Raw genomic sequence first — 25,444 nt, 5'->3', positions numbered from 1 at the left:
CATAACTCTGTCAAAAGGAAATTTCATAATAAAGGCATACTACAATTTAGGAGAAGGGAGGTCCCTTTAATTAAAAACATGACGAAAATTAAGCTGGAACAAACAGATGGGGTACAGACAGAGAGGAAATCAGTTCCATACTTGTTTATCGGCACTGGACCGACAAAATGTAGCATCACTGGTGATGAGGATGGAATAAGTATTTTTCCATTTTTCACATTTAAATATAAATATCCATTTTGATCTCAACAATAAACATCTAAGATATTCCAGTGAAGAGGGTGTATGTTTTTGTATCACCTTGAATATCGAGGATGAACAATAAGCTACTAAAGGATTTTACTCAGACTTGTCAGCTGACCGGGAATGTATGCCTTCCTGTTAGACTTCACTTCAATTACAACACAAAAACAAGTTTTTATGAAGATTTTTCAGTATTTATTTCTTGCTATAGGAATTAAATCTTTTTTGGCAAACACCAATAATCTCTTCTTCACACATGGCCTTTCTTACATGATACAAAAATTACTTTCATACACAATTACTTTCATAATAACATAATAATTAAATAGAATTAAAATAACACTGGAAAACTGATGTTGAATCAACAGTTCGAGGTTTTTGTAAGTATAACTTTTGTATCATTCCAAAACTGTTCAATTAACTTAAACACTGATTCAATTGACTAGAATGATCTTTAATGATAGAACGTGAGGAGCTAGACATGTCTCAGGAAACTATACCTGTTAGATGTATACATACTTACTGTCCCCTAAACTCTTTGACAGTAGGTAGTTACCTGATGTTAGTACACATATATTGGTTTAATTATCCATAAATAAGCTTCTTCTTCTCTTTTTCGGTCATTAATTTTAAAACAATAAGCTAAAAGTGATTCAAAAATAAACCCTTCCCAAACTTTAATACTCTGTACTAGAGGAGGGAGTTTTATATTGGGGATAAATACTGTAAAAATCTATCATTTGTTTGAAAACCTTTTCCATATAGACTTTAATATACTCTTCCTGTAAACTGTTATTGTACATATCTTAGGGGAAATAGTTTATGCCTTTTCACAGTAAATAGTTTATGCCTTTTCACAGTAAATAGTTTATGCCTTTTCACAGGAAATAGTTTATGCCTTTTCACAGTAAATAGTTTATGCCTTTTCACAGTAAAGTATTCACCAAATTACCAGTGCTTTTAATGGGTAAACAAATACCCAACTCTGTGCTAATCCAGGGTGATCATAAACCCAGGGCCAGTAGATTTCGTTGTCAGGAGGGACAAGTGATGTTGATTTTTTTCCTGTCCTGGCTAATCTTTAACATTTGATAATGTAGTAAAATTTGATCAGGTAAAAAACGTCTATTTACAGTTCATCTGTTATCAATATTCATTAACTCGCTCGTAAAATATTCCGGAATTATTTGAATGTGTAGTTGAATTGTTAAGCAGTTTTTAACATTAATATTTCTACAGGTTTCTGTGATATAGTATCACTAGACTGACGGTATACAGTACCTGTTATGACGGCCTGTATACAGTACCTGTTGTGACGGCCTGTATACAGTACCTGTTGTGACGGCCTGTATACAGTACCTGTTGTGACGGCCTGTATACAGTACCTGTTGTGACGGCCTGTATACAGTACCTGTTGTGACGGCCTGTATACAGTACCTGTCTCTATGTTGTGATATCAGCTGGTTGTAAACATTCTACATCTGGTTAATGAGGAAGCATCAAAATAAATATTTTACAAAACATTAATTTATTGCTTTAATGATTAAATATCAAACATCAAAATTACTATTTAATGATTCATCATGAAACATTTTTAAATGATAAATTACAAAACATTAAAATTAGTATTTGATAGTGTGTATTTTTTTCCCAAAAAATAACTCATTCAATTTTTGAAATATTAAAAAATCTGGCAAACAATCATTGTTGAACAACATTTAACAAGTATTTTTGAAAAAAAAGTAAAAACAAAATCCCTTGAAATTTCCAATACATCAACAATACTTAACATTAAAGAACTGAAAGATATACAATATATCTTATGCTTTAAATTAACAGAAAATCTGTCACATTACAGAAATAGCATTCACCCAAAATCTGTTACATTATAGAATAGCATTCACCCAAAATCTGTTACATTATAGAATAGCATTCACCCAAAATCTGTTACATTATAGAAAAGCATTCACCCAAAAATCTGTTACATTATAACATTCACCCAAAATCTGTTACATTATAGAAATAACATACACACATATCAAAATATCAACGTTCATCAAATCACTTTTTTACATTCACTGAGTTGCATAAAGATAAAAACCCTGGAACTTCCACGATACATCAACATAGAGAAATCATTCAACCCCTGCCTGGTAATATAATCATTCAACCCCTGCCTGGTAATATAATCATTCAACCCCTGCCTGGTAATATAATCATTCAACCCCAGCCTGGTAATATAATCATTCAACCCCTGCCTGGTAATATAATCATTCAACCCCTGCCTGGTAATATAATCATTCAACCCCTGCCTGGTAATATAATCATTCAACCCCTGCCTGGTAATATAATCATTCAACCCCTGCCTGGTAATATAATCATTCAACCCCTGCCTGGTAATATAATCATTCAACCCCAGCCTGGTAATATAATCATTCAACCCCTGCCTGGTAATATAATCATTCAACCCCTGCCTGGTAATATAATCATTCAACCCCTGCCTGGTAATATAATCATTCAACCCCTGCCTGGTAATATAATCATTCAACCCCTGCCTGGTAATATAATCATTCAACAAACAAAGCGAAATCATTCAAGTCCAATAATTAAGATTCCAACTATCTTTCTCATTACTATTTGATAAAGATAAGAACATATTTTCTCTTTAACATTTCTCACCAAACTAAAACATCTATCTCTATCAAATCATCAAGAGTAAAAACTTATAAATCTGATCAGTGTAACAAGTTTTCTGTATAAAGATTTGTAATTCCTGACTTCTTATAATAGTATTTTATCAGGGATTATTTTGAGTTACCAAATGGATGGGTCATTTTGAAGAAAAAGAACTATATCTGTAATATAATATATGGGCCATTTATAGAAATTTAAAGGATTTTTGTGAATCATGTGGGTCATTGGCCCCATGAGTATGATTAACCCAGTAATTAGATTTACAAGTTCCAACTCAACATTCACGACAAAACCACTACCTTTTACTTCCGATTCACAACTTTTCCCTCAAAGGGAAGTAACTCCAATAAACACACATTCTGTGTATTTTTACAGCACACATTTGAACACAAGTGTTGTTTATAAATGCTTAAGAATTCACATTTTATAACTAATATCACAAAATCACAAACATGATTGAGCATAATTACATGATTGCCCAGTTTTCAAAATGATTGAATTCCTGGCAAATACCATCTTTAATAATTAACCGTCGCAGGCAGTTTTCAATGTAGATATTTTTTTATATATCATTTTCTTAAATAAATTGTAATCAATATATTTAAAAGGAAGTGCTATCAGAAAATTATTTAAAATGCTCATTACTATGGCACCATGTTAAAAAAATCTAGTTCCAGGGATATGGCTTATTTTTTTTTTCTTTCACAAAGGAGTAAAAAAAAAAACGCACAATACAGATGGGAACAGATTATAAGGTATGAAAGCATAGAAAATTTAATTTAAATTGTACGTCAAATAGCTGTTCCGATATCTTATTTTTTATACCAAAACCAAACAAAAGCAAGGAAAGCAAGTTCTAGGTTTTCGTAATTAGATAAAAGTGTTTCCCTTCCTATTAAAAAACAGAGAAATGTAAACTTTTAATGCTTTCATGATCATCTCACGTAATGTATCTTGTACAGAATTTCAAAGTAGAATGTTTCATTACAGTTCTGAAACAAATGTCCCCACAAAACAGCTATAAATGGTTCTAACAATATATTTACATATTTATTAATTTTACATATTTGGGTATTAAGTTGAATTTCATTTCTTAGATTTTTAATTTCATATTGATCACAATTTAAGACATTTTTCTAATATACTGAGTATGCAAAAATTCAATGTCTGATTTTGATTTTATGAAAATTTTGGAGCAAAATTTTGTTTGCTATATCGAGATTCTAAATTTCTGACAATATCTTATGACTAAAGAAATGACAGCTAGGCTCACTTCAAACAGTTCTCACCTCTGTGTGAATGCTGTAATAGTGAAACTGACATTGTGTATAATTATGTAACACGGTTTATGATGCTGTAAAATGCCATTAATTGACATTCATAGATAATAAATACTACAACCCTGATCTTAACACTGGACCAGTGGAGACACAATTATCCAGTCCATTAAAAAATTGCAATCTACGTACAAAATCAATAATACGTTTGTTATACACTTGTAAAACAATTTTGCGGGGTGATAAATAAAAAGATGAAACATGTTTTTTGCTACTTAATTTTGTGATTTGATTGTTTTGGGTTTTACATCCTAAATACAGTTGTAAGTGTGAAACATGCATGAGGACGGACATAACTTTGGGATAAAATTTGTAATTTTACATGAAAAGGTAAATCACACTGAAAGGTCTCAAACATGTCCCCATTCTGTCCAAGTTTAATTAATAAACTCCAGAATCTTATTTCATGAAATAAAATTCAGAACTTGATTGAGGAATGATGGCTATATACATAACAATGGCAAACATTTAATTGGAATGAAGAAATGGAAAAAGGGGGAGAACTGAGAAACGCATCTTTGCTAGCCGAGGGTCTTGGCTAATGAAGATGTGAGAAATGAATCTCGTACACCTCATGTTCTCTATAAAAATACAACAGGCTGCAGTAAATACTTCTATATAAAACCTCCATTATTTCTGATTTAATTTTATCTGGCAATCCTATTTTATCCTGTGATAATCTGTAGGTTACAAAATTTGTACAAAAAAACAGCTGAACTTTCTAGAAGATAAATGAGGTCACAACTGAGTAGCTGCTACCCAGCTAAATACACTACAGCACTATAGGTATGTCACCTGAATATCTGTAAATAAAGATTTTTCATTTATCATCACAAATAAGTAAAATAGTTTGCTTCATCAAATTGCTTTATCAAATGGCCAACTTAGATTCTAAATAATTTTTAGTTTATAATTTAAAATGTCATAGTATTATTTCTTACTTTTTAAAATTTAAGAATTTATTTGAAAAATTTTCTAGAACAGATTTAAAGATAAACTGATCAGAAGGACTTCGAGTAGCACTTTCCCCCTCCAATTTTAACAACAGTCACTGTGCTTTCAAAAACTTGATAAAGGGAAGTAATTCAAACACAAGAGGAAAATGTGCCAGAACTTCTGTAGTAATTCTGTGTATGGAGCAGTGGGAACACAACCGCAGGACAACTTCTCCTAGATCAAAAACCAAACAGTTACACAACTGCAGGATAACTTCTCCTAGATCAAAAACCAAACAGTCGCAGATGACTTGATTTCCATTGCAAATTGACCAGCCACATCTGAATCCACCTGGTACAGCCAAAATACTTACAATTCCATGATTTCAACAAAAACTGACCACCTTGGATTTCTGGTGTAGTGGCTGATAATCACATCATCGATAATCATGATAATATCACAGACATACAAGGCTATCTCTACGACAACCACACAGTTTATCAGCTCACATGACTGCACATTGTCCCTCTGCTGCTCCTGGTAATTTTGGCATTCCGTTCTCATCAAAATCAAGCCCTGGAGCCTGTAAGAAACACATTACAAATGATTCAATAGTACACAAAATATCAAAATCAAGCCCTGGAGCCTGTAAGAAACACATTACAAATGATTCAATAGTACACAAAATATCAAAATCAAGCCCTGAAGCCTGTAAGAAACACATTACAAATGATTCAATAGTACACAAAATATCAAAATCAAGCCCTGGAGCCTGTAAGAAACATATTACAAATGATTCAATAGTACACGAAATATCAAAATCAAGCCCTGGAGCCTGTAAGAAACACATTACAAATGATTCAATAGTACACGAAATATCAAAATCAAGCCCTGGAGCCTGTAAGAAACACATTACAAATGATTCAATAGTACACAAAATATCAAAACTCTATTCGCTTGAGAAACATACAATGCTATAAATTTTGCCTTATAAAAGAAAAGAAAAAAGAGTTGAATTAAGACGTTAAAATTGAAATCGTCTTCACAATTTATCATAAACAAAAGAAACCCTCTGTAAAAAGCAGCATCATGAATCATGGTAAAATGCTGCTTCCTACTGGGTTTAAATTCCTAAGGTCATTATGAAGGAGTTGCCTCACGGAACACTATACAGAAGGCCAACCACATGCTATTCTCAGCCAAGAACACATACAATAGAAAACAGTACAGCCTGCAACCTCAGCTTCCGTAGAAACAAACTAGGGTCCTAAACTGTATTCCTTAAATCACCGTCTGAGGTTGTAATACTGTCTTAACATACATATATTACAGGTAATCTTATTTTATCACTATTTGTACTGAAAGCGTTTCGTTATATTTTGTTTGCAGTAATTGTTGTTTCTATATATTGTTTTCTGTGGTAAGTAGTGTAGGAGTGGAGCTCATCATTACACTTTTATAAAGGTTTAAATTCATTTATTCCCTAAAATTTGGGCAAGCCAAAATATATCTGTTTACAGTATTCAGTTCTTAATCATCTCGGTCAATACTTATCATGTCACCAACAATATCTTTTGGAGACTGACCCAATTCTCAATCGACTCGATCATTACTTACCATGTCACCAACAATATCTTTTGGAGGCTGACCCAATTCTTAATCGACTCAATCATTACTTACCATGTCACCTACAATGTCTTTTGGAGGCTGACCCAATTCTTGCATCTATCAAAACAATAGTGTTTCAATTAATTCATTTTTGATTCATAATATAAAAACAATTTATTTCTTGCAAAATTATACTTTTAATTCAAATGTGGCATGAAAATGATTGATACAGGCATCCAGTGTACATTTCCATGTCTACTGGGCATGCCCAAGTGTCTACGAAGGAGCCATACCCTAACCCTGCCTATTTACATACTGTGCTTATTTGCATATTTTCTCCTGGAAAAAAAACATAAGTGCACTTCTACCTATTTTCCTTTAGGATTTCAACCTATGCTTACAAGACAGCACACTAGAGTTTAATACTGTCTCCAGCCTGTGTTCTCACAAAAACACAAAAGTGGTGTGCTTATAAAATCATGTACGGGGAAAAGTGTCCATGTGAAATCCAGGTCATTTATATATGATATGAAAAATAATGAATGCAATATGCCTCTATATCCATATCTCAATTATTGAATTAAAATGCTAGTGTTAGTGTATACCTTTATGATTTGAAATCAATCTAGAGTCTTTGGTTAAAGGACTGAAGACTATATTGGCAAATTGGCCAGATCAGTGAGGTAATGACCTTTTTATTTTTCAATAGCACATCTGTCCTCTTTTCCTAAATCAATGCGGTTGTGTGCTTTTATATAGGTGCACATGCACTTACAAGATTACAGTATCTCTGGTAGAGTTCATGGCTTAACTGGTCATATTGTGAAACATAAAAACATGAAAATCACTTACCTTCTGCATTTTATCTACAATCTTTTCAAATCTTAGCTTTTTCACTTCCTCTGTTTCAGAATCTTTCTCCTTTTCAAATTCCTCACAGATGTCTTGTATAATGGTTAGCTGAGATTGGTACTTTTCAAGTTGACTTTTCTCTGTTTTATCTTGGTTTTCTTCTAACCATTTAGGATACTGCAGTGAAAACCAAAACATGCATCAGATATTCAATGGTTTCCATCTGAATAGAAATCATTTAATGAATATAACAGACTACTAACATAATAATTTAGACAAAAAAACAATATGTCTTCAAACTTTCAGACAAGAACTTTCAGAAACAGAATAGCAATCCATACCTTGTTCTGGAGTGATCACCCTCAATTTGACATCATGTAAAACTTATTTGGCTTTACTCAAAATTTTATACTCTCAAATTTCTTTAAAGAGCAGGCCCAGTGCATTGCACATTCTCAGGCAGAATGACGAGAATGATATATACATATGTACACATTTTATGAGAGATGTGTACAGTACACCTGGACAGAATGCTATACCTACTTTCTGTGACATTTCTTTAAGTGACGGGTACAGTACATCTTTGGAGAGTAAGTTTTTCATCATCCCCTGCATCATTGGCATAAATCCATCTTGTCCCTCCTCCAGCCCCATACTGGTGAAGGCTTTCATCAGCTCATCCTCCGACATCTCATCCTGCAGGACACATAACGTACATCATACTATCAAATTTACACTGGTCAGAAACAACATAAAAATACAATAAATATTTACATTATACAACCATCCTCTGTGTAATATTACTGTTTAATAATATATTCTCCTGCTACTTTTGAATTTGGTGTCCACAAAAGTGGAATGGTTACTGAAGTTGATATTAAACTAAATTTAAATACAATTTGTATGCATTTATAATTACCCTAATCTATTCTAGTTTTAATATGCTATTTATACATAATGAAGAATCTAACGTTAATTTTCATACTTTAATATTGAAATATATCTCATATCTTAGAATTACACATGTATGTCAAATCTTTAGAAAAAAAAGTATAACATTACTATGAATATATAGCTACATATAGTTACATTCATAAATAGCAGTTTATAACTCTCTCTTGAAAATGTAGATAATATTGGCTGTATTTTTCCCAAATAGACATAATCATAATATGCAAGTCATTTCATGTTAATTTTTTCCCAATTTTACCCAGATGGCAAATTCCCAAAATCGCCAGAAAAATACCCTGCCTTTTCTTGAATGTTTTTAGCTGGGGGTTTTTCCCCTTAACACAAAACCATTCCGTTAATTACTGCTATTATTTTGTAATACATTTTGTACATGTACACAGTATACTAAAGGGAGATAATTCCACTATTTCCAAGACTTGCATTTCAGGATGTTCTCTTTAATTAGATTCTAAAAATACTAGGTGATAATGCTTTCAAACAGAGATAACTGTCTTATGAAAATATGGAAAGTATTTGTATATCATAGGAAGACCATCATCTCGTCAACAGCCAGTGTGATTTGGTTTCTGGAAAAGCAGCTGGTAATTTCTTCACTTAACAATATATAGGAGGCCAATTGTATACTATCCAGAGCAACTAGGGTAAATCATCCAAATGATCCAAACTCCAGAGAAAGGTCGGGGAAGGGATTGAACCGCACACCTCCGATCTTCATACTAGGAAGTTGAAATATTAGCCTAAATGAACTCATGGTGTTCAAAAAGCTAATGATGCTGACTGCCTGCTGATAACTTAGGCCGCCTAAGATATGGCGCCCATGTCTGTTCCAAGGAGCTGCATGGCCTTGAGACTGTACCCAATGGTCATGGTACCGGTCTCACAAGAGGTGGATACAGGAACTGGCGACCTCGGCTATCAACCCCCTCCGTCTACTGAACACAGATACCACCGTCAAATGAGACAGAGAACTTGTGAACCAAACCTACTTAGCTACATAGATTGTTGCTTCCAGAGTATAGGTAGACACGCTAAATCTGTAATGATAATATTTGTGCCAAATGATTTTGAGGAATAACATGAAACGCAGCGAACACCTACCCCTAAACCCTCCGAGTTCTGGGCCAGACTAGATAGTGTTTGTGACAGTGTGCTTGCAAACTCCTTTTGTGCTTCTGCCGAGTCTCCTGTAAAATAAATATCAAAGTGGTAAGAAAATGATTCATCCACCATGCTGAATCTGACATTCATCAAGGAACAATGTCCAATGTTCATATTGTCATAAGCATATAACTATTTCAAGTACTGTACATAAGAATTAAGTCCTCTTACCACTATAATAAGGTCAACATTAAAGTCTTGACAATGAAATGTTAAGTCTAGGGCCAATGTGCACCCCAATATGAAAGGAAGAAAAAGTAATTCTCCATTACAGTTTAGTGCAGACAAAGTTATATATTGTATGGATTTATAAAATTTATTTATCCAAAACCACTAATAATTGTTGCTGTTCAAGTCTTTTTGCAAAGACAGTAACTGTCATTAGTTCAAATATTAACTTGGTTCAAAAAGTAACAATGTCGAGAACATCCATGCCAGTTGACCTTTGAGTTTTAGCGATTTCAGAGTTTAATTGATTTGAAATTCTCTCAAGGGTGTACTGGAGTTTTTCTGTCAAAATGTCCATATTCTTGTATTAGAGCCAGATAGGGAAACTTCTACTACAAATTTACTATCAATCTATATGAAATACAAATGGCAAGCTAGAATCAAGTTCGCCCAATATAAAACTGTCACCTGCACTGTCAGCAGACTCAGCCAGTTTCTCTATCTGCTGCATCAGGCCTGGATCACTGCCCATAAAGTTCTTCATCGCATCCTCAAACTGTTTAGCCATCTCATCTGAGAATTCCTCAGCAAACATTTCAGACATAGGATCAGTCTTATCCTCAGGGGGTTTGGTCTCCTGTGACAGTGTTACCACAACAATTACAGTGACAGAAATAACTTCATATTCACAGATCGGTTAGGATGCACAGTCAACTTTGAAAACAAAGAATTGGGGAATAACTTGATTTTGGCCACCAGATTTACCAGATGATTCACCATATATTATAAAGCATGATGACTTCGGAATTTACAGATAATTTGTCATGGTCCCAGAAATTTGTTATCAGTGAAGCTGTAGTGTTTACTTAACTTCATGCAAACTAATTAAAGGAGTGGAATATAAAATATCACACAATTCATTCATGATTGCCTCCTCATAGACTGCAAGATTTCCAGTATTTGTTTCCTACATTCTACGTACATATATTCATGAAAACCAAACTAAATTTATTACTATTAACATATATTGGTGAAATGTAAAAAAAAATTCTTGTAACTTTTGTGTTAAAATATGTGAAAATCAGATCACTTCAGGAATTTTAATGATCTAGAAACTTGTTTACCCCTCTTGTGGCAGCTCCTGCACTTTTTCCTAACACTACAGTCGGTTTTTCTACAGGAGCTGGTTTTTCAAAGTCTTTCAATGCACCTACAAAACAAAATAACATAATATTTATATTGTTTACTTGATCAGATTGTGCATTCATGCAATTTTCAAAACCATACCAATTTATATATATATATATATATATGTATTTATTGGCAAACATTCGGGAGACAAGCTATGCTGTTGTAGATTGAATAAATATATTAAATAATTGCTTTTGGACCTATTTCTTAAGTTCTTTTATAATTATCCTAATGAGAGTTGTTTCCGTTGAAATTTTGACTAGCGTAAAGTGAGGGTCTATACGGACAGAATTAAAACACCTAAATGGATGTTCCGGGGTAAATAAATATCTCATTTATCCATACATGTAAGGTAGGTGTTATGTCATACCCGATTTTATTGTATTTGCAACAAATTCTTAGCAACACCAAACGGTGTCGGATAATTCCACGTTTTCATATAGTAGTGCGCTCTGGCCCTACACCAGACATGGTGACAGAGCCAGAGAAAACTTGGGCTACAAATCACTGAGACAACTCCGAGTAGTAAAAAATTAATATTGGAATGTGTGAATTCTTGATTTTCAGACATGACAGTCAGCTAATAAATTGCTAATTTGTATTAGAAATGTTCCATTATACCAATTCTGCAATTATTGCAAATAACACAATATCTGCTATTTGTTGCACTTCAGAGTTCATTGTTTTGCATCACTAAAACTGTTAATGGACGAGAATCGTTACGCTCTGACGATGACCATCTCATTCTGCTAGAAATAGTTTTTCCGTCGTCCAGAGCTACATATATGTTACCTTACTTATATATATATAGTTACTAACAGTTGTTTTCCAGTACAGGAATTATGATGCCTCTTCATCAGACTCCAGAGCTTAGGATTATAATTAAAGGACTCACACAACTAAATAATTTACTATATGTCATTACTAGTGACCCCATCCCTTTATTCGCTCATTTGAAGTTCAAATGATGTGAAATTTATATCAAATTAAAGTTTGAAGATTTTTCTATTGGGTGAATGTTGTTATTGTATAGGTTTAATGGCATATTAGAGCACACAGGTACTCAAAAGACAGTAACCCTGACATTAACAGTACACTGGGGAACCCCCACCTAGGGAACTCCCGCCTTTTTACACCTCGAATCCTACGCCATTCTATTTTCAGTAGGAGTGTATATTTTTGATTTTCCAAACCTCAAGACCCTACACTTTATTCTCGTATATAGAAAGTATCCCATTTCATATGTTATTTACTCAGGAAAACAGCTACAAACCTAAGAAACACATTTTCATCAGGGACTTGGTTCGGGTGAAACACCAGCTGATTGGCTGATTTAGTTGTGTGAGTCCTATAAGTATTTCTGTCATTTCTATTCTGTTGTTTGTTTGTTATCACAGCTAGGGATTATATAAATTATCATACCGGAGACCCAGGTTCAATTCCTGTCAGGGCACTTGACAGGACTGTTTTTCCCTGTTCCCTCACAAATAGTGATTATACTTATAGAATCTTTCACCCCTTGGGGGCAAGACAGGGAAATCTCAACCCAAGGGGAAAGATTCTTAAGCTGCCAATCACGAGGCTTCCATGGGATTGAATGATTATTTTTCTCTTACCCTGTTTACTCATTTATGTATATATGGACGTTACATCAATGCAAGGAAATGCTGATGTAACATAATTGAATTGTCAATGTGATGTCATTGTATTGTCATAGTGACTTCATGGTATTGTTGACAGGACGACATGCAATTGTTGAGAATGTGCAAAGAGACATGTACATGTAGCTTGTCTCAACCCTAGGATGAGATGAGAAAATCTAACACTGGTAAAATCATGGCTATCCCTGTCCAGCGGTAAGAGAAATACTATTCTCCCATACTTAACAGGGTTATCCGGCGGTTGCTAGGGAAAAGATAAATCGATCTCACACAGGGTGAGTAAAGACAGCCGACACGCGCTATATGACGCTGCTCACAATAACACAACGTCATCATTTTACGTTGAGTAACCAAGTCGTAAATGATGACGTCATCAATTTTGACCTACATACCAAGGAGCATTGAAGATTGCACGATGAAAAACTTTCATAAAAACGTAGGTTTGGTTGCAAGTATGTGAGAAAAATAATCAATCACGGGTCTGTTCCACGAACAAGTATATCTCAACCATCGTGTAAGAGTATTGTTGGCCGTCACTCTGCAAGTCTCGTGCTGACTGGCCAAACTCTTACACTCGGGTTGAGATATCCCTGTCCACAGAACAGACCCATGCTAGATTCTATTAATCCATATAAAACAAAATCCTGTATTTGTGATTTATATATATATGGATCATTCAACTTTTTTTTTCATCCCTTTTTTTTTTAATTTTCAAAATCAAAGCCATATGGTGATGTTCTTGATTGTAGTACTGTAGTGCCTGTAAAGAAATGTATATTTTATAAAAAAAATAATGCAATACACAAGAAATAAATTACAAGGTTTTCCCGGGGTTTCTCTGCCGTTTTTTTTTATTAGAAAGAGGTAGATCTCAGAACTAAACAGTACATGGTAGAATAGAAATGTAGCAGGACTGGACTGGGTCGATCATCGGTGACCAGGTAGCTCAAAAGGTAGAGCATCCAGCTAGTGTTCGGAGGTCCCGGGTTCGAACCCCGGTCTGGCTGCTACATTTTCTCCTCTCCTGTTACAAAATTGGCGCCCAACTAAAATACCCACGGTGGTGGTATTAGGGTCTCGTGTGTCTTCAAGGGCGAAGACTTGGAAAAAAGGAGTGAGGTGTGTAGCGGGACTGGACTGGGTGAGTGGGTCGATCATCGGTGACCAGGTAGCTCAAATGGTAGAGCATCCGGCTAGTGTTCGGAGTCCCGGGTTCGAACCCCGGTCTGGCCGCTACATTTTCTCCTCTAGATCTCCTGTTACAGAAATAATCAACTTTGACTCGTGTATTGTTGCAGGATATACAACTCGGACTCGGATATTTTGCAATTTTAATTAATAACTCAGTCCTGCGTATATCCTGCAACAACACACGAATCATCGTTAATTATTTCTTAAATATATATTTATATTTTTATTGATAGAATGTCAATAAATGTCGAGTGGAAATTACTGAAGGACAATGGACACATTTCAATGTGTGCTCCTGTTCTGAGGTGGTAACCTCTTTTAAACCACATTATCTGGTAGGACATGGCCTCAGTAACAACGCAACAATAGGACACGATACAATATTAATGTAGCTTTAGGGGCCAAAGGCCGAAAGTGACACGAGGTTACAGCTACATGGAACCTACTGTCTAAGAGATCATCTAGCTCCTTATCTACTCCACTTTCATTTACTGGTTTCGATTTAGTAGTGTCGAGTGCATCTCCTCCATCTCCAGCTGTCTTACTATCAGCATCATTTACTTCGACATTTGTTGTGGGATTTTGTTCAGCCATCACGCCTTTTACAAGTTGTCGCTTACACCCCAGGAAAGAAGTCGCTTATGTAAATAAAATAGAAGCATGGAGTTGTAATAAATAGATTCACAAAATACTAGTTAACTATTTAGATCTATTTATTTTTCCAATTGCATTTGGCGTCAGATGATGGAAGATATAAATCATTTTCGTAATATTTATAATAATGTCACAAAACAGAACGGCACGAGCTCAGCACGTTGTTCACTTCATTCGGACTTTTCTTGTGGTTTCGTTGAAGTCGGTACCGACCTTGACATTTATTTCGGGTTACCTTGGATGTTTTCATTAGAGTTACATAATAAGGTTTATAATGGCCAAAACAAGTCGAATAGGCTACCAGTAGGCCTTGTGAAATGCTGTCATCTAGGAAAATGTTCTTATCCGTGTACATGTTGTGTGATGACGGTGTTTACAGAGAAAGAAAAGCATAATTATGTTTCATGACATCTAAAGAAAGTGTCCGTAAAGGAGGATACAGATAATGGCGACTTCATACATAGACTCGTCATCTGATGGCGAGTTCAATAATGAGAATGCCGAGGATCTGTCATACGGAAATCTGACATCGTTACCCGAGTTTTTATTGGAGAGAGCTAGAGATATCAGAGCTCTGAGACTGAACCAGAATGAAATCAACATCTTACCTCGTACAATTAAACACTTTTCTAGCTTGATTACCTTGGATTTGAGTAACAATAATCTTAGTTATTTGAGTGATGAAATTGTACAACTTCGACATCTCAGGACATTTATTGCAAAAAACAACCACATCAAGTCGGTTACAATTCCTAAAGACTTTGGTCGAATGTCTAGTCTAGAAGTGTTGAATTTGAGTGGAAATGAAATCAAGGAATTTCCTCTTCAGATTACAGAGCTATTTCGCCTGCGAGATCTTCATTTAGGAGGAAACAGTATTATGGATGTACCGAACAGCATTAAGAATCTTTCAAGGTGAATATGTATGCACTATAACATAAAGGCATTTTCTCATGCCTGTTAGGAAAAGTATTCTTTTTTAGCTACAACAGAAGCTAGTGATGACACAGGTGACTCTATACTGGCTTTATATATATTCTGTCATGACTGGCAATCTCTAATTGGCTTAGGGGAGTCAGGTCATTTTGTTTCGACTGGCAATCTCTAATTAAGGCATATATATAAAGACAAGTATTTTGTCATGACTGGCGATCTCTAAAGACAGGTATTTGGTCTTGACTGGCAATCTCTAATTAAGGCATATAGAATATATATATATTTTGTCATGACTGGCAATCTCTAAAGACAGGTATATATATTTTGTCATTACTGGCGATCTCTAAAGACAGGAATCTTTTCATTACTGGTAATCTCAAATGGCAGGTATTTTGTCATGACTGGTGATCTCCAAATTAAAGGCAGGTATTTTTGGAGTGTATGAAAGTATGAAAATTCCTTAGACAATATGTCTACAGAAAATTGAAATCCTATCGCCCAAGTCATTTTTCCATAGACCCATTTTGTAAACATATATTGTTGAAAGTAGCGTAACTGTCACGTTTGCATCATCCAGTAATAACACACTGTTAAGGGTAAAAAACACATCAATTGTCAGCTCTGATTTCATATGATCATTTGTCAGAAAATATAGGAATGTTGTTTACATGATCAAGTTTTCTATAGCCTCTGGCCATCGGACTACCTTTACTTTCGAACACTGTTTTTGTCATGACTGCCAATCTCTAAAGACAGGTATTTTGTCAGGACTAGCAATCTCTGAAGACAGGTATAATTTTGTCATAACAGGCAGTCTCTAAAGACAGGTATTTTTTCATAACTGCCATGGTGATCTCTAAAGACAGGTATTTTGTCATGACTAGCGATCTCTTAAACACAAATATGGATCGTATTAAAAGATGTAAACACTGTAACAAGGAAAATTTTATAATGACTGGCATTCTCTAATGACAGGTACATGTATATATATACGTATTTTGTGTATAATCTAGCTTATATATATAGCTGTTACATTTAGCCAAGGCGACAATATACAACTCTCTAAAGATGTGATGCTTTTGCAAGTACTGTATATGTTTATATACATTTATACAAGTGTAGCGGAACTGGACTGGGTCGATCATCGGCGACCAGGTAGCTCAGTGGTTGAGTGTCCATCTAGAGTTCTGAGGGTCCCGGGTTCGAACCCCGGTCTGGCTGCTACATGTACATTTTTTCCTCTCCTGTTACATAATTGGCGAGCTTGCCTACCCTTGTTTAAAGCATTAGGAGTATGCTTAGCAAAAATTATTCACTCTATAAAAGTGATATTTTTCACTAGTGAAAAATATCACTTTTGCTGATTTGACTAATCAAATTAATGATTAGAAAATACCAAAATAATTGACCAATCAGAAAGCCCGACATATATGTCAGCACCTGGACAGGGGGAAAGTACTTTTTTGTTTACAAATTATCGCTGTAGGCCTAGTTAGCATACAGGGGTCGGTCTTTTGTTGATAAAAAATGTAATAAACAGAATATCTAACAGTGTATTCAGTAATACCAAATATATTTCACTTGTGTGGCTAATATTTTGATATTTTTCACTCGTGCTGCGCACTCGTGAAAAAATATCAAAATATTAGCCCCACACGTGAAATATATTTGGTATTACTGAAGACACTGTTAGATATTATCCTCTATATATCATATGTCGACATGTCTAGTCTCTAACATGGATATGGCGGTTTTCAGTCTATGAAAAAAAGTCACTGAATATAGGTTGAAAATCTCAGTCTATGTGTGATAAAGTCAATGTCAATCTGTACACCATAACCAGATATAATGTAAAGAGCAACATTAAGGTCATGATCTTTTGACAGGGAGGACATTGACACTGGGGGCCATAACAATGGTATGATCAAGTTTGACCTTGAACTTATAGTGTTTACTGTAACTATTGTGTCTTGTTGCTCATGATAAGCATGCTGTTTTGAGTGGTATAAGATAAAAGAAAGTTGCAAAATGACCAAGAGCTAAAGGAGCCTTTGGACTTGTCCTGTGTCTACTGCATAAACACCAGTAATGTATATTGATTCAGTTAAAGGATGAAAATAAAACCAACAGGGATCACATGCCCTTTGTGAATGAGTCCAAGTCAAATTGAAATATAGTAAACAATATTAATTGGAATTTACTCAAGTACTGAAAGCTTTACATTTTATACTTTGTTTGATGTTTTAGTTTTGTAATGCCGAAAAAAACCCGGCCATAAATGTACACTTTAGCTTCAAGCATCAAAGCTGTGATGAAAAAAGGAATTTCAGATATTTTTCGTGGACAAATGTTATAAAAGCATAATTCAATACCATGGCTAGGGTATTGAAACTTATCGTAGGAAACATTAGGAAAGGTGTCAGAATTGTATCAGGTTAATGAAATTCACATATTCATGTTTGATTTAAGACTTTGTCTGTGTTGTACTGGCAATACCAGTAGTCAAGTAATTCAGTTGTACATGTATGCATGTTGAATGCATATATACTAAAGAAAATTCTTTTTATAAGGAAATTTGAACTTGAACATCTATCTGCATACATCACCAAACACAAGAGTAATTACGATTATATATATATATATATATATATATATATAAAGATTTAGCTTCTTTTATCATTAAATTGGATGTAAATAATTAATTGCATCTCAAACAAATCTTTTGTGCTCCGATTCAATATTCGGTGAGTACAGGCCTAGGGTAACTTTTGGTTTTGAAATGCTATCATTTATAGGAATAGCTGTAATTATATTGTTTTCATTTGTTTATGCTAATATGATATATTATTTACACAATTCAGCCATTTTTATGCATTTTAATGAAAAGCAGCTTATATATGCTGCCAGTGATGTACATTGTACGGTTTACGGTTTCCACACCATGGCCACCAGCTGCATTCACAATGTTACCGTGACAACGTGTTGCCTATGTTGTGTACGATTGCATCAGAAAAAATATTATGACTGTAACATATGATCTCATGATGTTATCAACATTTTATTTTGTTTAGATTATGAGATGATATATAATGTGAGGAATCGAAACACAAGTTAAATTATGAATACAGAAATTACCAACAATATACTGACTGCTCTATTGGATTCATCATCTATAAATCTCAGGAATTAAAATAAAAGGCAGATTAGTATGAACAATATTTCCTCTGTCAATAACAGTGTTTAAAACATCCAGCACCAGTACAAACATTTTGTTACCTTGTGTCATCTGCATTCAAAATTATTTTGACATCAAGTTTACCAACGAACAACAGCCATTTGCAAAAGACATTGACAAACAGCTTATAAATATATATAAACCTGCCTACTTAATTATGTGACGGACACGAGAAAAAAGTTCCTGCATTGCAGGTATTTTATTTATGTTCTACAGTTGTCTTAATATGTTATGAAATTAATGATTTCGTGTTGATATGAAAATTAGGCATGGTTTTGTTAGTAAACACTGACCCTGTGTTTTGCGGAAGTCTGAGTAAATATATGTATTATTACACGTGATGTTATTAATGCATTTTATTAACGTTTCTGAACATGACAGGTATCTTGCCAGCAATACTATAAACCTTTAAAATTGATACGATACATGACAAGACCTTATGTTGTACTGTCAAATATGTACCATACTGATAAATGTTTGCATTCAAGTACAGAAATTAAGATAATATTAATGCATTTTGAGTAATACAAGCTGATAAATAGTGCCTGAGGGATTATATTTATTTACATGTATTTGTTTCAGACTGGAGGTGCTGTACCTTGGAGGGAACCGTCTAACAGACATACCAGCTGAGGTGGGAGACCTGTGTAGCCTTACCTCCTTAACTCTTTGTGATAACCAACTTCAAAGTCTTCCACCGACTTTCATCAATCTGCGTCGCCTTCAGTCTCTGAGTCTCCATAGCAACAACCTCTCAACTCTTCCTCAGGAAATAGTGTCTTTAAACTTGGTAGAATTAAGTCTACGAAACAATCCTCTTGTGGTGAAGTTTGTACAGGACATGGTAGATTCACCACCATCTTTGTTAGAATTGTCAGGACGGGTTGTGAAAATTGAAAAACTGCAATATAAGGAAGGCGATCTTCCTCAGGATCTCATCAATTACTTACAGTCTGCCCGCAGGTGTGTCAACCCCAAGTGTAAAGGTAGGTACAATGTTGAATTGGCCACCATAATTTGGTTCTAGACAACAATTAAAAGCTTAATTCAACATGAAGAGTTGAAGTTATGCAAGTACAACAATTGCAAAACAAGATATATATGATCATATCAACTTATCAGGTATATTTAATAATCATGCTTGTTGGCCTAGATGGAAGCGCAAAAGTTTCTAATTCAGAATCATCCTGATACTGTTGAGTGTTCTTAAAATACTGCCATGGCATATGCAGAACATATTAAAAAGCAAGATTTTGTAAGATTTTTCTTGTTCCTAGATTTAAATTTTGGTAATAATATTTATTATTTTGATTTAATTTAAAAATTGCAAATGAAATGTGAAACGTATTTATGACCCTGGCCTGGCGTCTGGATTTTCTGGAATTTCTAAAAAAAAAAAAAAGAAAAAAAAAGGAGTGTTTTCTTGTTCCATATTCAGGTGTCAACTGATATTCAGGTGTCAACTGATCATCCATTATAGCCGTTTCTTTATATGACAGGTGTGTACTTCTCATCGTGTGTGGAGCATGTGAAGTTTGTGGACTTCTGTGGTAAATACCGTCTGCCACTGCTACAGTACCTGTGTTCTCCCATGTGTTGTGATGGCCCTGCTATGTATCCCAACAACAGTGAATCTGACACGGACGATGAGGACACAGCACGAGCTAGACTTCGGCGGGTTCTCCTTGGCTGATTTCTACCATTTCTACCTACTTAACATTATTTCATTTGTTAAAAAGACACTGATTTGTTATTGTGCTGCCTTAGACCGACTTTACTTCAATTCATTTTTTTTAAACATTCGAAGAGTTTATATGCTAGACTGAAGTATCTTGGGAGGGAATTCAGAGAGAGAACTTCATGGCTGTGATGAAACCTATTATAAATAGTATTTATAGATCTGACATTATTCTCAACAAGGAGGATTTCAATTTGCATACATGTATATAAAGAACATTCTTGATAAAGAAAATTTTATCATACACTCCCCTGTTCCAGTTTATATTGTGAACTTTTCTGATTAGTAAGAATTGAAATGGTCTAATTTTGAACATTTTACTTCACAATTTGGGTGCTATATTTTATATTTTAGATGTCTGGTAAATATTGTTATGTTTTGTTTCATTATAATGATCATCTAAACTAGAAGCATGAGTTTTGTTTGCTCAGAAGATGTTTGATCAAGGTGCTGGTCATGTCATTTCTTCTGTAAGTATTTTTTCTTTGTGATCACATGCGACGAGTTGTGTATAGTTTTACCAAAAAGACCAATATTCATTATACATATACATAGTATTTTAATTAATCTTTAAAATGTTATGAAATTTTTTAGAAAATGTACATGTTAATAATTTTTTGGGTGGAAAAAATATTGAACTTTCATATCAATTGTATCATTTTTATTAGCTCACCTGGACCGAAGGTCCGGTGAGCTTATGTCATGGCGCAGAGTCCGTCGTCCGTCCGTCGTCCGTCAACATTTGCTTCAAATCGCTACTAGTCAAAAAGTTCTTGTTGGATTTTGACCAAATTTGGCCAGAAACATCCTTGGCAGAAGGAGAACAGATTTTGCATAAATGGTGACTCTGACCCCCGAGGGGCCAAAGGGGCGGGGCCCAATAGGGGAAATAGAGGTAATTCCTTTAAATCGCTACTAGTTGTTAAGTTATGAAGGGATTTGAACCCAATTTGGTCAGAAACATCCTTGGGGGAAGGGGAACAGATTTTGCATAAATGGTGACTCTGACCCCCCGAGGGGCCAAAGGGGCGGGGCCCAATAGGTGAAATAGAGGTAATTCCTTTGAATCGCTACTAGTCATAAAGTTATGATTGGATTTGAACCCAATTTGGCCAGAAACATCCTTGAGGGAAGAAGAACAGATTTTGCATAAATGGTGACTCTGACCCCAAAGGGGCCAAAGGGGCGGGCCCAATATGGGAAATAGAGGTAATTCCTTCAAATCGCTACTAGTCAAAAAGTTCTTATTGGATTTTGAACCCAATTTAATCAGAAACATCCTTGGGGGAAGGGGAACAGATTTTGCATAAATGGTGACTCTGACCCCCGAGGGGCCAAAGGGGCGGGCCCAATAGGTGAAATAGAGGTAATTCCTTTAAATCGCTACTTGTCATAAAGATTTGAATGGATTTGAACCCAAGTTGGTCTGAAACATCCTTGGGGGAAGGGAACAGATTTTGCATAAATGGTAGCTCTGACCCCAAAGGGGCCTAAGGGGCGGGGCCCAATAGGGGAAATAGGGGTAATTCCTTTAAATCGCTACTTGTCATAAAATTATGAATGGATTTGAACCCAATTTGGTCAGAAACATCCTTGGTGGAAGGGGAACAGATTTTGCATAAATGGTGACTCTGACCCCCCGAGGGGCCAAAAGGGCGGGGCCCAATAGGTGAAATAGAGGTAATTCCTTTGAATCGCTACTAGTCATAAAGTTATGAATGGATTTGAACCCAATTTGGTCAGAAACATCCTTGGGGGAAGAATAGATTTTGCATAAATGGTGACTCTGACCCCCAAGGGGCCAAAGGGGCGTGGCCCAATAGGGGAAATAGAGGTAATTCCTTTAAATCGCTACTAGTTATTAAGTTATGAATGGATTTGAACCCAATTTGGTCAGAAACATCCTTGGGGGAAGGGGAACAGATATTGCATAAATGGTGACTCTGACCCCAAAGGGGCGGGGTCCCAATAGGGGAAATAGGGGTAATTATTTTAAATCGCTACTAGTCATAAAGTTATGAATGGATTTGAACCCAATTTAATCAGAAACATCCTTGGGGGAAGATGAACAGATTTTGCGTAAATGGTGACTCTGACCCCAAAGGGGCCAAAGGGGCGGGCCCAAAAGGGGAAATAGAGGTAATTCCTTTAAATCACTACTAGTCATACAGATTTGAATGGATTTGAACCCAATTTGGTCAGAAACATCCTTGGGGGAAGGGGAACAGATTTTGCATAAATGGTGACTCTGACCCCCGAGGGGCCAAAGGGGCGGGGCCCAATAGGTGAAATAGAGGTAATTCCTTTGAATCGCTACTAGTCATAAAGTGATGAATGCATGTTCTAAAAGCAATTCTTGAGGTCTTTCAGACCTTAGAGAGTCAGGACTTCATTAATCTTTAAAGCAGTTCGGATTACCACACTATAACCATATATAGCATTGTTAGAGATTAACAAATAAAACAAATTGAATATGAACATTATTTTGACATTTGGCCTAATCCAACCAGGTGAGCGATGCAGGCCCCATGGGCCTCTTGTTTTCAATTGAAGGGAGGTAAACTGCTGAATATGCATTTGTTAGAAATAACTTTTACATTCTCAAACCTAAAATTATCAGTTTTAAACCAGGATGAAAGTATGCAGTATTGACACTGAATTCAGCATTTTAGAAATGTTTTCCTCTATTGTCGCATTGTTGATTTATTATTTTTTTCCTGCAAAAATAACTATTTCGGTACACATGTATTAAATGATTACAATACTTTCATCCTTTAAGAAAATATTAATTTTCTCATGCACATAATTCAGTCTCCATCTGAATGGCCCCTATCTAAGTTATATACATATATTATACACCTGCATATTATTTGTAAGAATGTGGTTGTGGTACAGTGGTATAAGCTGCAGGTATTTCCGACTAGGTGATTAGGTGCAGTATATTGTGAGTTAAGACCCAGTCAGGTCACGTGTCATTTAAAATTATCTTCCTTGTTATTGTGTTACTATCATTAGGCATTCAAAATTGTGTTATATTTATAAGAATTGGACTCTGTGAAATCAACATTATCCAGAAAAGGTATTTTATTATAGTGAACAGGACCTGTAAAAAACAGTAATGTACAATATCCCCATTCTATCAGTGATTTGTTTTGTTATTGAAGATATAAGTGTCCATATGTTTTTCCAAGCATTCTTGAATATTTTCCTGGTGCTTGCTATTTAAATGTTTTACATTTATGTATATTTATATATATACATATAGCCATATAGTTCCCAATCCAATTAAAATAAGATTTGTAATTTCCATTCCTCTACGATACTCTTCGACACACTGCTATACAAGATCTAACAATACTCCATTGGAGTTCATCTCAGCATGACCTTTGAGCTTCTAATATTTAAGCATTGATGTCATTTGTTTTAGTTTCATCGGGGTATGAACAAAAATTTGTTTGCAAACTGTATGAATCAGCGTAGTGGATTCTTACAGAAGTTTGCAAACAAAAATATTTTCATACCCCTATGAAACTAAAAAACAATTGACATCAATGCTTATAATTTTTGAAAATAATTTTCTAATTTCAAACATGTTTTATGTACAATATTACAAATTTTATATGGGATTCTTTTTTCAAATCAATACGCAACGTCAATTGTCGTATTGTGACGTCACATTTTTTGAGCCATTCTCGGAATTTTTTTCATAGTGGTATGAAAAAAAAATCTCAACCAATCAGAAAGCCGCATTCTGTGTACAAACAATGGAAAATTAATTATAAGCCAATGAAAACTGGTCAATGACGTCATTAATCAACCAATGACAAAGAGTCTTATACCAGCCTTTGGTTGCGTCTCCTGAATTTACGACTCAATTCAGCGCTTGATTTGAAATATGTAAAATTTCACAAACATTATTGGTAGACTATCTTAATGGCACCGGTTACAAAAAAAGTTGCTAATCCTCTGGATGTTACATTGAAGAAAGAACAGAAAATTATTGAACAATATCTCATTGACAGGCAGGACGGATTGTGTTGCCATCTGGATTTTGAATATCATTACCATACACATTATTCTCTTTTAAACTATTTTTTTTCACAACACTGTATATCTCTCGTACAATTAAAAGGGCATTCCTTTGTTTGAATAAAATTAGGGTCGTCAAAATTAAACTTACTGGAATTTTGTTTTGTTTTAATAGTATAGCATAAGTTATAAATGACCTCCTGCGGGGAGTTGTTATATCTTGTATTGCAGTGTATTTAGAAGAGCAGTAATTACTTCTACATTGTATATAATTCCAAACCCATAAGCGTGCCCTTGTAGTAAAAGATCCCCTTCCGCACTATACCGTGTATTTATTACCGTATTGACTATTAGGCAATCACTATACCCTCTAACAGAGTGAAACAAAGGGGGAGTAACCATGATCAGAATGGTAATCATTTTAATCTGGTGTAGTAAGCCTATTCTGGTTGCCTTATAGATCATTAGGACATGTTATACACAATACATTGATAACAGATACAATCTGCTATTGTATGTAATTGAAAAATGGTAAAAATATTCAAATGGTCTTTTCTTTGAAACGTTTCTTTTATTAATATTGGACTTGTGTAATAAAATTGTTTCTTTTTATTATAACATGTTGTCCATTTTTCTTGCATGAGCAAATTTTATAACTCTCTCAAAAAGATATGTACCGGTAAAATCAAGACTAGAAAATGTCAGACAAATGCCCCCGCTGCCACTCGACATCCCAAAAGAGTTTGGTGAGGATCACATCAGCAGTTCCTGAGATTAGCTACGTAGTTAGATTGCATTGAGATGGGATGGATTAATATTCAAGGTCACAGGGGTCAAATCT

General features: G+C 34.8%; 2 protein-coding genes across 4 annotated transcripts; one reads left to right on the top strand and one right to left on the bottom strand.

The window, feature by feature from the left end:
• Window positions 1-415: 415 nt before the first annotated feature.
• LOC117340878 (peroxisomal biogenesis factor 19-like) lies at window positions 416-14,620 on the bottom strand. Of its 3 annotated transcripts, none has more exons than XR_004535491.1 (9): window positions 14,458-14,620; window positions 11,093-11,178; window positions 10,437-10,605; window positions 9,741-9,826; window positions 8,214-8,366; window positions 7,671-7,847; window positions 6,891-6,935; window positions 1,681-5,793; window positions 416-1,602 (listed from the first exon to the last, which is right to left on the bottom strand). XR_004535491.1 is itself a non-coding variant. In XM_033902655.1 (8 exons), exons 1-8 carry the CDS (start codon window positions 14,603-14,605, stop codon window positions 5,716-5,718), a joined length of 942 nt encoding a protein of 313 aa, XP_033758546.1. In that variant the 5' UTR covers window positions 14,606-14,620; the 3' UTR covers window positions 416-5,715. The 3 variants fall into 3 exon arrangements, 1 of the variants encoding a protein (XP_033758546.1); XR_004535492.1 differs by having other exon boundaries at window positions 416-1,576; XM_033902655.1 differs by having other exon boundaries at window positions 416-5,793.
• Window positions 14,621-14,933: 313 nt separating this feature from the next.
• Window positions 14,934-21,334, top strand: LOC117341187 (leucine-rich repeat-containing protein 58-like). The gene is made up of 3 exons (XM_033903041.1): window positions 14,934-15,580; window positions 19,419-19,822; window positions 20,336-21,334. Exons 1-3 carry the CDS (start codon window positions 15,111-15,113, stop codon window positions 20,527-20,529), a joined length of 1,068 nt encoding a protein of 355 aa, XP_033758932.1. The 5' UTR covers window positions 14,934-15,110; the 3' UTR covers window positions 20,530-21,334.
• The last annotated feature ends 4,110 nt before the right edge of the window (window positions 21,335-25,444 follow it).

The sequence above is a fragment of the Pecten maximus genome, chromosome 13 (genome assembly GCF_902652985.1).
Source record: "Pecten maximus chromosome 13, xPecMax1.1, whole genome shotgun sequence".
Classification (NCBI taxonomy): domain Eukaryota; kingdom Metazoa; phylum Mollusca; class Bivalvia; order Pectinida; family Pectinidae; genus Pecten; species Pecten maximus.
The sequence above is the reverse complement of the archived record's forward strand: the minus strand, read 5'-3'. Positions and strand labels throughout refer to the sequence as shown.

Excerpts from the sequence above, each read along its gene's own strand:
- LOC117340878 (XM_033902655.1), bottom strand. The coding sequence starts at position 14,605 with ATGGCTGAACAAAATCCCACAACAAATGTCGAAGTAAATGATGCTGAT. Across the intron at positions 10,606-11,092 it reads CAGGAGCTGCCACAAGAGGG|GAGACCAAACCCCCTGAGGA; the intron begins GTAAACAAGTTT and ends ACACTGTCACAG. Across the intron at positions 9,827-10,436 it reads TGAGTCTGCTGACAGTGCAG|GAGACTCGGCAGAAGCACAA; the intron begins GTGACAGTTTTA and ends TTTATTTTACAG.
- LOC117341187 (XM_033903041.1), top strand. The coding sequence starts at position 15,111 with ATGGCGACTTCATACATAGACTCGTCATCTGATGGCGAGTTCAATAAT. Across the intron at positions 15,581-19,418 it reads AGCATTAAGAATCTTTCAAG|ACTGGAGGTGCTGTACCTTG; the intron begins GTGAATATGTAT and ends TATTTGTTTCAG. Across the intron at positions 19,823-20,335 it reads TGTCAACCCCAAGTGTAAAG|GTGTGTACTTCTCATCGTGT; the intron begins GTAGGTACAATG and ends TTTATATGACAG.